Consider the following 15520-nt stretch of genomic DNA (forward strand, 5'->3'; position numbering starts at 1 on the left):
TACATCCTGCTAGGTGAACAGGGGCCACACATTTAAGAGGCTTCCCCATTTGCCTCGCCGCTTACCGGTGTGTGTGTGTGTATTGCTGTTTTACGTTGTGCAAGTGGTGTGTGTGTGTGTGTGTGTGTGTTTGTGTGTATTGCTCTGTCTTACGTTGTACAGGTGGTGTGTGTGTGTGTGTGTGTGTGTGTGCTTTATGTGTTACGTTGTACAGACGGTGTGTGTGTGTGTGTGTGTGTGTGTTTCACTGTTTGATCTGCTGCAGTCTCTGACGAGACAGCCAGACGTTGTTACCCTACGGAACGAGCTCAGAGCTCATTATTTCCGATCTTCGGAAAGGTCTGAGACCAGGCACACACCACACACCGGGACAACAAGGTCACAACTCCTCGATTTACATCCCGTACCTACTCACTGCTAGGTGAACAGGGGCTACACGTGAAAGGAGACACACCCAAATATCTCCACCCGGCCGGGGAATCGAACCCCGGTCCTCTGGCTTGTGAAACCAGCGCTCTAACCACTGAGCTACCGGACTGTGTGTGTGTGTGTGTGTGTGTGTTGCTCTGTCTTACGTTGTACAGGTGGTGTGTGTGTGTGTGTGTGTGTGTGTGTGTGTGTGTATTGCTGTTTTACGTTGTGCAAGTGGTGTGTGTGTGTGTGTTTGTTTTCTGTCTAACGTTGTAGAGGTGGTGTGTGTGTGTGTGTGTGTGTGTGTGTGTGTGCGCTTTGTCTTACGTTGTACAGGTGGTGTGTGTGTGTGTGTGTGTGTTGCTCTGCCTTACGTTGTACAGGTGGTGTGTGTGTGTGTATGTGTGTGTGTTTGTTTGTTTTCTGTCTAACGTTGTACAGGTGGTGTGTGTGTGTGTGTGTGTGCTTTGTCTTACGTTGTACAGGTGGTGTGTGTGTGTGTGTGTGTGTAATTCATCTCGGTCGTCTGCTGGTCACCCAGCCAGTCTTCCCCATTACGGAGCGAGCTCAGAGCTCATAGACCGATCTTGGGGTAGGACTGACTCCACACACCGGGAAAGCGAGGCCACAACCCCTCGAGATACATCCCGTACCTATTTACTGCTAGGTGAACAGGGGCCACACATTAAGAGGCTTGCCCATTTGCCTCGCCGCTTCCCGGGACTCGAACCCGGCCCTCTCGATTGTGAGTCGATCGTGCTAACCACTACACTACGCGGTGTGTTTGTGTCACGTCTTCACCTTTATTTATTTAATTAGGGCATCAGCGGGTGTGCAGGTAGCTGCCCCAACCGCAGACTGTTGTAACGTGCGAAGCCTGTGTTGTGAGATGTGTTGGTATGTTATGATAGAGAGGGAAAGGAAGAAAAGAAAGAAAGAGAGGGAATTACGGCTCTATCACAGAAAAATGATGGCAGCAGTGTTACCACGAACGAGCTGTGGTGTGTGTGTGTGTGTGTGTGTGTGTGTAATTCACTTCGGTTGTCTGCTGGTCACCCAGCCAGTCTTCCCCATTACGGAGCGAGCTCAGAGCTTCGGGTAGGACTGAGACCACAACACACTCCACACACCGAAAAAGCAAGGCCACAACCCCTCGAGTTACTCGTACATCTCGTACCTATTCACTGCTAGGTGAACAGGGGCCACACATTAAGAGGCTTTCCCATTTGCCTCGCCGCGCCGGGACTCGAACCCGGGCCTCTCGATTGTGAGTCGAGTGTGCTAACCACTATACTACGCGGTGTGTGTGTGTGTGTGTGTGTGTGTGTGTGTGTGTGTGTGTGAGAGAGAGAGAGAGAGAGAGAGAGAGAGAGAGAGAGAGAGAGAGAGAGAGTGTTAATTAAGAGGCTAGATGGTGTTTGAGTTATATAAACCACATTATAGTTTTCTAAATATGTCATGTAGACCTATAATTATCAATGGTGTTAATACAAAACAGCTACAATATTGAAAGAAATACACCAAGCCGTTTCCGGGAGAAATTATGGGAAAAGATTGCTTTTTTCTCCTTTATTACATGGCAAGGAACAAACAGTGAAGTAAAACCTCAGTGATTGATGCTATTCCAATGTCCAGTGTCATATCACACATCATTATATAAAAAAAAAAAACAGCTATAAAGAGAGAGAGAGAGAGAGAGAGAGAGAGAGAGAGAGAGAGAGAGAGAGAGAGAGAGAGCATTAATTTTGACATGCATGTGTTAAGTCATTGCTATACCAAGAAAAATCAACCTTCTACTTTGTGCTGTTAGCATATTGAGTTCTTAATCGCGTAAACTTCTCAAAGGAAATCCTATTGAGCACAACGAGCGAGAAATGATGCTCTGATGAAGCTTCTTCTCAGTATGAAAGCTTCGTAAGGCCACGTTATCGTCCCCTGACTAACTTAATATGAGCGGTGTTACATACATCATTATGTAAGTATATGCATGTATTAAAAAAGTTGCTCATGAAACAAAGGAGTGTGAGACATGTGAAGAGAAAGCAAGTAATAAATAAGGAGTTCGAGGCTTCGAACATCCAAGGAACCGAGCAGTCTTCCTCTCGCTCAGTAAGTACTGCGTGCTCAAGGGAGATGTACTGTGCGGTGCGGGATTGCGGTCGTGCGTTGCTTAGTAGTGTTTTCTCACGTGACTCTCGGACTAAGGTGCTTGTGACTGAGTGTATGCAAACCAAAGTGAACAGGAAATGAGTTGCAAAGAGAATTTGGTCTATATTCGTGATGGTGACTTAAAAACTAACGAGTGGCGTGGTGTGACGAGGTGTGGGTGGGAAGCTGCTGCCCCCTTGCTTGTTACTGTGTTTCCAGATGTGTCCCGGATGAAGATGTGCGAGTATGTGACGCTTTGAATGTGATCTAAGTGACTGCTGAATGTGTGGCGACGAAAGTGTGGTTCCAGACTGTGGTGGAAGCTGAGGAATGACAGAATAGCATGAGATGGAGGCCTGAGGAAGGAAGATGGAGTGGTGGTGGTGGTGAGTACTCCGCTATGATTGGGTTATGGTCTCAAGTGAACTGTATTGCCAGTGTCGCTATCAGGGACGTTAATCTATACCATGTAATGAGCTTGAGAAAGTAATGATAATATATAGTATGTAACAATTGCATTCATGATATTAGGAACCAGAAATGCCTAACAAGTAACCACGTGTGTAATGAACTAGGCCATTTCCAGTATTTAGTGTTATTTTCTCCCTTTCCAGAGTAGTGCAGCGTTTGTCTTAATCATTCTGCAGATGTCTTATACTAGAATGGTTTTCTAGTGTATACTGTTACTACATCGGCTTATTAATCTTGCATAAAACAGTTCACAAGTCCTAAGTTCCGAAATCCAAACCATCACCAGAGCCTTGGATATGGAGTGTTCGCCCAGCATGCATCACTACTAAGAGTTTCAACCAATATTTGAGTCAGAAAAGCTATGAACTTATAATGAATAGGTTAGGTATTGGTTACTCTTCACCAACCAAACTTTCTCTCGCATGCTTTTGTTATGTTTAATTTCTTCAATACTGGGACACATTTATATCATGAGTTTTGGGTACGATTAGACCATTTTATTGACATAGAAAGGGTCTATAGTAGGGGTCAGAAGATTTATGGCCACAGTCTTCATTATTTGTAATCCTCACACAAGTTTTTGAAGCTGTATAAAATTACCATATAGTTAGCAGAATGAAAACGCGTCATGGTACTTAAGGGGTTAAGAATACATTAGGCTTAATGTTTACTATTAGTCTTTGTTAGTAATTCATGAGACGACTACTCATGTTGTGGTAGTATATTCACTTTATAGGTTTTTGCCTTTGCTGCAGTTTATTTACTATTTTGTCCTTCGAATTTGTAGAAATATTGCGGATTTCTACGTCACACCTCAAGACGTAGAAAAAAGTGACATTATTTTTTGTCGAAATATATCCTCCCATAGTTTCTTTTTATTCGATAGTGGAAGTAGAAAGGTTGCACGAGTGTGTTCCTGGAGTTTGACTGAGTGGAGGTGAGGAGGCAGTGTTGATGCTTCCTCGTGAGTGGTAGAGGACGAAGGTGTTGTGGCGTATAGGGTAAATTCACGTGACTGGTTTCCTGCACTCACATTTGGTGCCACCTTCGTGTGTTTAAATCACCATATCAGTTCTCTTCTTTGTCTATCATTTAGGTGTCAGGAGTCTGGCTTGGAGCACATGGAAATCAGAAAGGAAGACAGTCAAGCTGTTTCAGAAAGTTGATTATAGAAAAACTGCTAATCTTTCGTTTTGGGTGTATCTTGTTACTCGTTGAAAATGGTTGTGCCTGTAGTGGGCAAGCATGTGAATGTGTGCAAGTGTTTGCCACAACTACACATCAATTGTAATCATTGAATTCTTTGCATGCTTGAGTTTTTACCTTAGGAGGAAATGGAAGTATTTATTGTTAGGAAAAGAAACTAAGGAAAATGAAACATTTATTTTCTTGAAAAGTAACTAAGTGCGCATTTGAATTGAAAGAAGGCAGGGAACGAGACACGCTTGTAGAAGGAAAGAAAAACAAATAAAACTCAGACACTTGTTTAGATCATCAATGCTTTTATTTTTTTATATTATTTTTATATAAATAATTGAACTTCTATTTTTCTTTTAAGTGACACAAGAAACGTTGTGAGGTATTATTATATATTTTGGCAACATTCACGGTGCAGTGTGTGTGTGTGTGTGTGTGTGTGTGTGTGTGTGTGTGTGTGTGTGTGTGTGTGTGTGTGTGTGTGTGTCTGTCTGTCTGTCTGTGTGTGTCGCGGGCGCACGTGTGTGTTTGTGTGTGTGTGTGTGTGTGTGTGTGTGTGTGTGTGTGTGTGTGTGTGTGTGTGTGTGCATACGTTACCACTGAATTAAACGTGAATAGGAAAGCCATCACATAACTGCTTTGACACACACACATGTACACTTCAAGTGTCTTTATTTTCTTTCAATACACAAAGTATTCGTCCCTTTATGCCACCACACCACCTCACCTCACCGCATGCACCACCACACCTGTGTTCTTAGCGTCGCCACACCTTTACTCAATGTGATAATTTAGTTCTTTATCCCCCACACAACTATTCTATAGTAACTTTTCCATCTCATCATTCCTCAGTTTCGTCCCTTCACAAGCACGAGTGTTCTTCCACTCACTTTTTACTTCATACACTAACATGTAATTGTTGGTCGCCAGGCGTCTCATCACATCCAGACGTGTCCTCCCGGCTCTTCGTGGTATTGCACATTTTGCCCTGTCTTAACCTCATTCGTGCAGGAGTTGCGCAGCATCGTGGGTTGGGCAAGAGCGTAACATTGTAATAATGTTCGTTCCCCTGAGCGGGGCGAGGCTGGGTGGTGAGTGAGTCACACGGGCGTCTCTCTCTCGGGCTGGGTGCGCGGAGTCCGCAGCTCGTTAATGATGCGATAATTGGCCACACCAGCCAGGAGCGGTGCCGATTCCTCGCACTCAGCGGTGGAGCTTCCCTCTTGGCGCCCGCAGTAACGTAATCGAGCAGTCCTTCCGTCGCTACTTTCATTTCCTGCTGCCACCCCTGACATGTTGTCTCCGTCGGTCGAGCTACCCCGCCGACCCTGGGGCAACCACCGACCTCCTCCTGTTGCCAGGTTGTAGCGGGGTTTAGTAAGGGCACCGCCCCCGCTAATTGTCCGCCCACACACATTGCTGCAGGGCGGCGTCGCGAGCACCAAGTCGAGGGCGGATGGGGAGAGGTGGGCGGCATCGTGGGACTCAGACTGATTCTTGTTAGATCTAGAAGGGCCTGGCGGCGGCTCTCCAGGGGTAGGGGGCGGCCCGTCACCCCCATGATCTATCATGCTGGGAGGCCGCGACGCGCACACTTCGCTGACCGATGTGCGGCGGCTGGTTGCGAGTGCCTCCTCTTCACCGGAGCCAGCGAAAGAGGAACCAGGCGAGGGCGCCAGGTCGGCATGTGCCAGCAAGGGACAGTCGTCTCGTGGCCCTGCCAAGGACTGGCCACGGCTACGGCGGGGGCCATCACGGGATTCTTTGATACATGGGTAGGAGTTCCTCTTGGCCTCAAGAGCGGGACGGCGCATTGTGCCGCCGTCATCGGAAGCGGGCGAGGCAGGTGCGGGCGGCGAGGCTTCATGGGTGGCAACCTCGTGTGTGCAGTGGATCCCGAGTTCGTCCGAAATGGTGAACTTCAGAAACTTCTGGGACTCGAGACTGAGTGTGTTGGGCAGCGGCGAGGCGGGCGTGCGCACACAGCGCAAGGAGCCTCGGGCCGCGCCACCGCCAATGCCCATAGAGCTGCCACCTCCCCCGCCCACACAGCCGTTCCTAGCGGGATAAAACCCGCGCTGACGCCTCGTTTTCTCTCGGCGCCGCTTCCACTCCGGGTCCTCACCTGAAGAATAGAGGCAAGCATGTAACCAACACTTGGCACATGGAATACTGTGCACAAGACTCGTAATGCAATAGTATCACTTCAGCTGCCTTGCTACTACTAGTCCCTACTTATACTAGTTTTGATCCTCCTCCTCCTCCTCCTCCTCCTCCTCCTCCTCCTCCTCCTCCTCCTCCTCCTCCTACTACTACTACCTCTTCTACCTCTACTACTACTACTACTACTACTACTACTACTCACCCACGAGCCAGTAGGTGGTCATCTCGCCCTTGCCCTTCACCTTGACCTGGCCTCGCTCCTCCAGTATGTAGCCGCCCACCTTGGCCAAGATGTTGCGGCACAGCACGGAGCAGTGGATCTTGAGGGCTGCCGGTACAGGAAGGCCATCAGCATACAAGAAGACTTATTTACAATTACAGTTAAATAGAACTACGAACGAAAATGAGGCGCAAGTCTATCAGTGGTGTGTCTTGGTCGTTTGGTGTCCTCTGACAGGCTTGATTGTTTTGGTAAGTGTTTTTGGACATGCGCAGGACTCGTCATACGCTATTAAAGGAGTAATTTTTTTCTAAAGATGATAAAGACGAGGAAGATTAGGGTTAGATGGATGGTAAATAGTAGTGCTTGGGTGGCCTGGAATAGCCTGGGAGCCGACTCGTGTGAGTGTTATAAAGGATGAACTGTGTCCCGCAGTGGATTCATGGAGGCTGATGATGGGGCTGCTGCCTTGATTATAAAACTGGAAAAAGTTAAAAAAAAAAAAACTAATGCTTTCCAGTCAGGTTCTGATTGTACCAGGCTTGATCCGCGCTTTGTGAGACCGCATGAATATTTACACCTTGATTAGATTTACACTTACTCTAATGTTAAGCTTAGTGTATGTGTTAGAGATCGACATATAAGAAGAAACTTTGTCTGGCCTTGGCGAGTAATTTTTCTTTTTATCTGGTGGTGCATTACATCAGTCTGTCAGTGTGTCTGTGAGTGCGATGGATGTGTGTGAGTGCGATCGATATATAGCAAGGCAGGTGATGGGCGGCGCCTACCCATATCTATGCTTACTGGATGACCAAAACGTGACTCTATTGGCCCTAGTGGTAGTATATTTGTAAACGCTTTAGGTTGTCATCATAACTATATCCAAGAGGTACAAAGATGGCCAGTCAGGTTCTCATAGGTACTTAATCTTTCTGACAGTGTAGAGTTACTGCTAAACTATAACGGAAATGATGAATATATCATTGAAACACATAATAACTTCCATTGTAATCTGTAAACTATCACCGACGATTTACAGATTGTTTAAAAAGAAAGGAAAAGAAAAGAAAATGAAATACAGCGAATTATTTCAATGTCAAAATAGCACGTGACGCATTACATAAAACATTACATAAAATTAGGTTGTGTGCACAATAATTTCATAACATTTTAAAATTTACGGAACTGCTACACAAATAAACCCGTGAAGGCAAACAGCACACAAACACACACAGCGGGTTCTGCAGCGTACTCGGTCCGTAATGAACTAGGAAATCCTTGTTTCACTGTAGCCATTAGTCGTAATTCAGCGCTGAAGTTTTAATGTATGCATGTTGCTCGCGGCAGGAACTCATTTTTGCAGCGTATTGCACGGTACTTTCTGTGACAGGGTGCGTGTGTTCTAAAAAGTATATATATTTTTGTTGATTTATTTTGAGCGCACAATGAAAATTATGTTTTTTTCTTAACGCGGTAAAGGAAATGAGTGTCCTTCCGACTTCTTGATGGTTTCCGAAGTGGTGTGTAGTGCTTAACAAATTTAGTCTTCCATTCTATGCTACAAACTTTTCGTCTATATAGATTACACACACACACACACACACACACACACACACACACACACACACACACACACACACACACACACACACACACACACAGATCAATTGCTATGACTTTTAAGCTCTTTCCGTGTATAGGCGAATATCTGATTGGGTGAATAATATATGCATCTCTTCATCATTCTGTTAATTAACCTTGACAATCATTCTCACCACCAAATTTTTCCCCACCACCACCACCACCACTTACTCCTCACCACTCCTCACCTTGCCCCGATGACTCCATGCGCGAGGCAGTATTGACAGTGTCCCCGAAGAGGCAGTAGCGCGGCATCTTGAGGCCCACCACGCCGGCACACACAGGGCCTGGCGGGACGAGGGAGTACATGTAGTGAATTGTGTAGGAAATATTGGTGATTTAGCCCTCCAGTTCAGGTGTTATGATTCTTGCTTTATAGTGAATTGTTTACTGATGGTGTTTTGTTGAGCTGATATTGATATATTCAACCCTTCTGTACAGTGATGCTTCTCCTATTAATTTATTTTTACTTTACTTGAGATTACAAAAAAAAAAAAAAAAAAAAAAAATTAGAGGAATAATGATAATGATTTTGATGATAATTATAGTAATAGTAATAATAATAATAATTGTAATAATAACAATAAAAATAATAAAATAATAATGATAGTAATAAAACAATGATAATAATAATAATAATGATAATAATAATAATAATAACAATAACTGACAATAATATACTATTCCGTTTCCTCTTAAACAATGAAATAATAATAAAAAAAAAATACATGAAAATGAACAAGAAAAACAACAACAACAACAACAACAAAGATCACCAGTCGTTCCAATAACAATGAATAAATAATAAACATCATGGTATCGCTTTAACAACTTCATCACAAGTCAGATTATCTCCGGACGATGAACTGGCCCTGGTTACTTGATTTCTTGGCGTACTGATCATCTTCACCTCCTGTCGGGTCTTCCACGCAATACTAAAATACCTTCCCTTTTTTCAGTACCATGACGCGTTTCCATGTTCATTCTGCTTACTATTTGGTGATTTAACACAGCTTTAGAAACTTATGTGGGGGATTGAAATAGTGAAGACTCTGGCCATTAATCTTCTAACCTCCATAGACCCTTCCTAATGTCAACAAAATGGTTTAATCGTACACGAATCTCAAGGTTAAAATGTGTCCCAGTACTGAATAAATCGACTACTATTATTTTTCTTCTGTTCGAATGCGAATTTAAAATAGTATGGTATTAGTATTCTCTTCAATACTTGTGTAGTGTTATTGAGTGTAACTGCCATATCACAACCATCAAACGCGCAGACACACCTTAATAACTCTCCCTACCACACGCACCCTTATCAACTAACCTCTTCAGTATTAGGACATGCTTCCATATTTACTCTGCTTCCTATTTGGTGATTTTGTACAGCTTCAGAAACTTATGTGGGGGATTAAAATAGTGAAGGTTCAGGTCATTTATCTTCTGACCTCCATAGACGCTTCCGAAAGTAAATAAAATCGTGTAATTACACCCAAAACTCAAAGTAAAGATGCGTCTCAGTACTGAAAGGGTTAATCATCACGCGACGCTCCGCAAATGCCACGTGGTTCAAATTGACTTCCATGTACAGTGTTAGAACGCACCTGAGTGGAGTCCGATGCGCAGTTTGAGGGTATCGGTGGGTCGGTGGCGGATCTGGAACTTCTTGATGGCGTCTAGCAGGTGGAGGGACATGGAAGCCACCTCGCCCGCATGCTGCTCCTCGTTGCGTATAGGTAGCCCGCTTACCTGAGGGTGGAAGGGGTGGATGGTAGTAAAGAGAGAGGTAAGGAGGGATTGGGATGGACAGCAAGGTGATTGATTGAGGAATTCATATCTTTTGATGCATTTAGCTTAATTTTTGTTCGGTGAAGTGGTCAAGTGAATTAGCAAGTGTAACGTCAAGGTTATCTTAATTAGCTCATCTCTCCTCCTCCTCCTCCCTCAACCCATGCTTCTCTGATGATTCTTACGCATATCACTTCTATTGTTGTTATTATTATTATTATTATTATTATTATTATTATTATTATTATTATTATTTATTATCATCATTATTATTATCTTACTTATTTATTTATCTATCTTTTTTTTGTTTTGTAGCAAACATCTTTTCCATCTCCTGTGCACGAACGTTTCATCTTTCTTCAAACTTCAGATTTACCGAATGTAAATAAAACTATAATACTCCCTCTTTCGTAATCACTCTCGAAAAGACTTGAAATCGTAGTAAAAGAAAATCAAACACAAGTGTATCATTGAGAGCTTTCATATCACCTCTCATAATCATAACAGCCGTAGTGCCTCTCAGTCAGACAGCTTGGTGCTTGAAACCTGTACCAATCTGTGTAACACTACCACCTGCCTTACATAACAACACGACACACCGCCACACTGTCACTCACCACCATGTAAGCGTCCCCGATCGTCTCCACCTTGTACACGTCGTAGTGGCCGATGATGGAGTCGAAGCAGGTGTACAGGTCATTCAGAAAATCCACCACCTGTAGATAAAAAAGAACAAAATGGAATAAATAGATGAATAAAAGATAAAAAAAAAGTTGTCTAGTCGTTAAGTTAAACCTTTCACAGGGGTAAGGAACACATGAGAACATTGAAAAAACAATATATGAAATTTTATAAATATTTTAAAGAAGAGAAAAGGCATAGAAATAAACTTCTAACAGGTATAAAGATATTTCGGAGTAATTAGTGATTGAAGAAATGTATGCCAGAGAGCAGTGAAAGGATTAACCTGCCGTACTTGTTTCCTCTGTCTTGTGTCTCGTCTAAAACAGTTCTCTTACAAGTTTTCTTACAAGTCGTGACATGCGCGGTGAAGTAGACGCATAGCGCAGTGAGATGTGAGTAGAGGCGTGTTAGATAGCAGGGTCAGTGGGCACGTTCGATAAACAGACTGTAGTTGTGTGGTTAATGGGATTAGGAGAATGTGGAATGGTGCACTAGATTTTGGGATAGTAGAGATATAATTAATAGGCAGATTAGAGAATGGTTCGTAGGAGGCAATTAGATAGGTAAAATTAACGACGTAATCTAGAGATTTTCAGTAGACATTTTTTGTAAAGTGGTATGTAGGGGAATGTGTGGGAATAAGTATAGATAGATGGTGTACATGTATAAAAAAACAAAATGAATCTTGATTATTGGATGCCTAGATAACTATTCTCTCCCATCGCCTTGAGAGAGAGAGAGAGAGAGAGAGAGAGAGAGAGAGAGAGAGAGAGAGAGAGAGAGAGAGAGAGAGAGAGAGAGAGAAACCACGTATAACAAAGTGAAAAATCATACTTTTCATCGTTCCTTGCATATTATGAGTGACGGTAAAAAGTGCATTTAATAATTCTTCCCCCATCCAACATTTTATCATGAGATGCACGTGGTGCAGAAAGCGGCGACGGTCAAAGTTTTGTTAGGGGTTTGTCGTCGCTGGGCAACTGCGTTCCACGGCGTCCCGGTGGCAGGCAAAATTAGTAATAAGGGAAAAAATGTTGTTTTTATTAGTTGCTGTGGGTAATTGCGTCCTAATGCTGCAGGGGAAAATTTGTTTAACAAACCCGCACGAATTATAATATTTTCCCGTCTGTAGATCACTCACACACGAGCGCGCTCGCGCGCACGCACGCACGCACGCACGCAACGCAGAAAGAGTAGGTCTGAAATTCTCATAACTAACTAGTACGTAAATTAACCCCAAGTGAAGAAGAGAGGTAATTTCATATCCAGACTAATAAAATTCACACATGCTACACAACTTTCTGCTTCGCTGCCTTTTATAGACTCAGCCTGTCTATGTAATTGCTTCTATTTGTTTCTCTCTGTACATTTCTTCTGTCCTTTAATCCTTTACTTAATTTTGACTCCTTGATGTATACTCCTACGCATTTTCTGTCCTAATTATTGATTTTAATTCTGATATATATCCATCTATTTTTCTCTTGTTAGTTCTTGCTATTCTTGATCCTCAAATATTCATTGGTAATTCCCTTCTTATATAAACTTCATAAAATTTCTTTCGACCATCCATATTTTACAATCCTAAACTTTTCTCATTTTTTTTTCGTCCTCTACACTTTTCATCCCAAATTCAACTCTTCCATTCAATCTCCTTTCTGATAAAACTTCCTTCCAGTAACTCCTTTTCAAACCGCTTCTTATTTTTTCCTTCTATAAAACTACATCTTTATATCTTTTCTTTTTTTTTTTTTTTACTGAATCGCCTTCCATAGTTTCTTAAGCCGCTTTTCCTCTTATTTTACTTCCCTTTTTTGTTCCTTCATTTTTACTTGTTTTCCGGCTTTTATTTTTGTATATTTCACCCACACTCCTTCACTATAATTTTCTAGTTTTCTATTATTTTACTTTCTTGTTGTTTGTTTAAGTGCTATTTACTTTACACACTTATTTTCGTTACTGTATTTGAGTTGTGTGTGTCTCTTCACTTGACACACACATGGTAAACTCATGGTATTACTTTTGTCTCACTTTGGCGGATGATTTATTGACAGTGGAACCAAGCGTGCTTTGTGGTCCGAGGGGTCTCCAAGCGCACGGGTTCGAATCTTGTCCACGGTCCGAGTGTAGGTTGGGCTTCCTCACTCGGGGCAAAGGTTTCCTAGCGGGTGGGCTTTGAGATAGGAGGTGCCCCAAAAAGTATCCCCTTTAGCCCTTGAATTCCCGTGAAAAGCCCAGATGGTATAAATAAATAAAATAAAATTTAGGTACAATTTTTTATACTTCATCATTATGTACGAAGACTATTTACCCTCCAATTCACTATTTGTCATTTGTACCTGATCTAACCTCGTCAAAAGTACATGCCACGTACATACAGTCTTATAACTTGTCCTCTCTATGAAACAAACACAAATTGCAACAGTAATAAAGAATGTTGCTCTATATGTATACATGTGACAATTTCCCTACTTTGGAACATTTTGATACCTCGCAAGGGAAAATTTTTAAATCTTTGATGAATAGCCAGATTCTTATGGGTATATGTTTTTGCACTTATGATGTAGAATTACTGTATTAATAGACACGTAAAGACACCCTCGAATACCCCATCCTCCCTCCAGTATAACTTCTATTTGCATCTATTGAAAGTAGAGAAGATAAGACGCAGAAACTATTAATGATACGGACTTGGGAAAAAAAGAAAATTTAGAGAAATGATTAACTGAATAGGATAAATGAATAGATAAATGTAAAAAGGAAGAATAAAAATGGATAGATAAGCGGATAGGTAAATGAATAAGAAATGCATGCAAATGAATAAAAATATATCCATCTGAGTGAGAAAGACGAGCTTAATCTCTTCAGTACTGGGAGGCATATTTACCTTGAGTCTTTGGGTATGATCAGACGATTTTCTGACATTAGGAAAGGTCTATGGAGATCAAAAGATTAATGGCCAGTCTTCACTATTCTAAGCCTTACATAAGTTTCTGAAGCTGCATAAAATCGCCAAATAGTAACCAGAATGAATACGAAAATGCGTCATGGTACTGAAGGGATTAATTTCGTAATAAACACCACACACTGAAGCGTCACTGGAATATTGAGAATGTGGTCCAAGAAATGAAGAAGAAAAAAAAAAAAATCTAAAACAATGACAAGAACAAAGAAAACAAAATAGATAAACAATTTCGTGTACCAAATGAAAACAAGACGAGCTAAATTCTGTACCTGAAATGTTGAGATCAAAGTCCCAGAAAGAAAAAAAAAAGTAAATGAAAAAGCAATAATGATGAATAAGATAAGATAGATAAAGTGTGTTTGACAGAATAAGAATAATAATAATAATAATAATAATAATAATAATAATAATAATAAGAAGAAGGTTCAATTCTTCAATAACACCAAACACACACTTGGACGTCACCTGAAAAACACCGTCTCGGAAAGAAAACGAAAGAGAAAAAATAAAGAAAAGAAAAAAAACTTCGTCGACCACTGTAAAGAACACGACTGCAATCTTTTGGCTAACTCTCTCAGACCTGTTCGAGAACTGGCAATTAAGTGAGCTTTTTGTTTAGTCAGTTTTGTTACTCTTGACCAGACTTCCCCTCTTACATAAGAAAACGAAAAATGATAAAAAGAATAATAAAAAAATCAACATTCTCGTCGACCACTGTAATGAACACAACTGCAATCTTTTAGCTAAATCGCTCGGACCTGCTTGGAGACTGGCATTTAATTGAGCTTTTTTGTTTAGTTATTTATTTTGCTCTTGGCCAGATTTCCCCTATAACATTAACCTCTTCAGTACCGGGACACATTTTTTACCTTGAGATTTGTGTATAATTAGACCATTTCATTGACATTAGCAAGGATCTATGAAGGTCAGAAGATTAATGGCCACAACCTTCACTATTATAATTCCCAGCATGAGTTTCTGAAGCTGTATAAAATCACCAAATAGTAACCAGAGTGAATATGGAAATGCGTCATGGTACTGAAGGGGTTAAGAAAGCACCACACTCTCGGTACGTCACCTGCAAGGGCGTGGACTCGGCGGACATCTCGGTGAAGCCCACGATGTCGCTGAAGTAAATGGTGACGCAGTCGAAACTCTCTGCCTGCACCTTGCGTCCCCTCTTGAGCTGCTCAGCCACGTAGGGCGGTAGCATCTCGTACAGCAGCGCCTCTGAAAAGGGAAGAGGGATCGGGGGAACATAGTGAGAAGGAAGTAGGGAGAGAGGAAGAAGTTAATCACGTGAGACCAAGTAGATTATGAGGGTTTTCATCACGGTAATGCAAAGAAAAGGAACCCACATTTCAGTAATATTAATTAGAACGTGATTAAAAATGGAAATTCTCAGAGCGAAGGTCCAGTGGAGAGAGAGAGAGAGAGAGAGAGAGAGAGAGAGAGAGAGAGAGAGAGAGAGAGAGAGAGAGAGAGAGAGAGAGAGAGAGAGAGAGAGAGAGAGAGAGAGAGAGAGAGAGAGAGAGAGAGAGAGAGAGAGAGAGAGAGAGAGAGAGAGAGAGAGAGAGAGAGAGAGAGAGAGAGAGAGAGAGAGAGAGAGAGAGAGAGAGAGAGAGAGAGAGAGAGAGAGAGAGAGAGAGAGAGAGAGAGAGAGAGAGAGAGAGAGAGAGAGAGAGAGAGAGAGAGAGAGAGAGAGAGAGAGAGAGAGAGAGAGAGAGAGAGAGAGAGAGAGAGAGAGAGAGAGAGAGAGAATGCTTGGTTTAATTCAGTCTTTCTTTGCACTCACCCGTTTTCTTCTTTTCCTCGATCAGCTGGTCTGTCCTTTC

At 42.2% G+C, this 15520-nt stretch overlaps 1 protein-coding gene across 1 annotated transcript in view; it reads right to left on the reverse strand.

Moving 5' to 3' along the window:
- Positions 1-4515: 4515 nt before the first annotated feature.
- The window catches only part of LOC123498136 (guanylate cyclase 32E-like), a 222757-nt gene continuing 211752 nt past the window's right edge, over positions 4516-15520 (reverse strand). The window contains exons 23-29 of the mRNA XM_045245310.1: positions 15481-15520; positions 14764-14915; positions 10657-10755; positions 9856-10000; positions 8440-8538; positions 6593-6718; positions 4516-6352 (exon numbers count right to left, since the gene is read on the reverse strand). The exon at positions 15481-15520 is cut by the window's right edge and continues 73 nt beyond it. Of these exons, the coding sequence (XP_045101245.1) occupies positions 5328-6352; positions 6593-6718; positions 8440-8538; positions 9856-10000; positions 10657-10755; positions 14764-14915; positions 15481-15520 (1686 nt within the window). The 3' untranslated portion in view covers positions 4516-5327. The remainder of the gene's footprint in view (positions 6353-6592; positions 6719-8439; positions 8539-9855; positions 10001-10656; positions 10756-14763; positions 14916-15480) is intronic.

Source organism: Portunus trituberculatus, chromosome 47 (genome assembly GCF_017591435.1).
Source record: "Portunus trituberculatus isolate SZX2019 chromosome 47, ASM1759143v1, whole genome shotgun sequence".
Classification (NCBI taxonomy): domain Eukaryota; kingdom Metazoa; phylum Arthropoda; class Malacostraca; order Decapoda; family Portunidae; genus Portunus; species Portunus trituberculatus.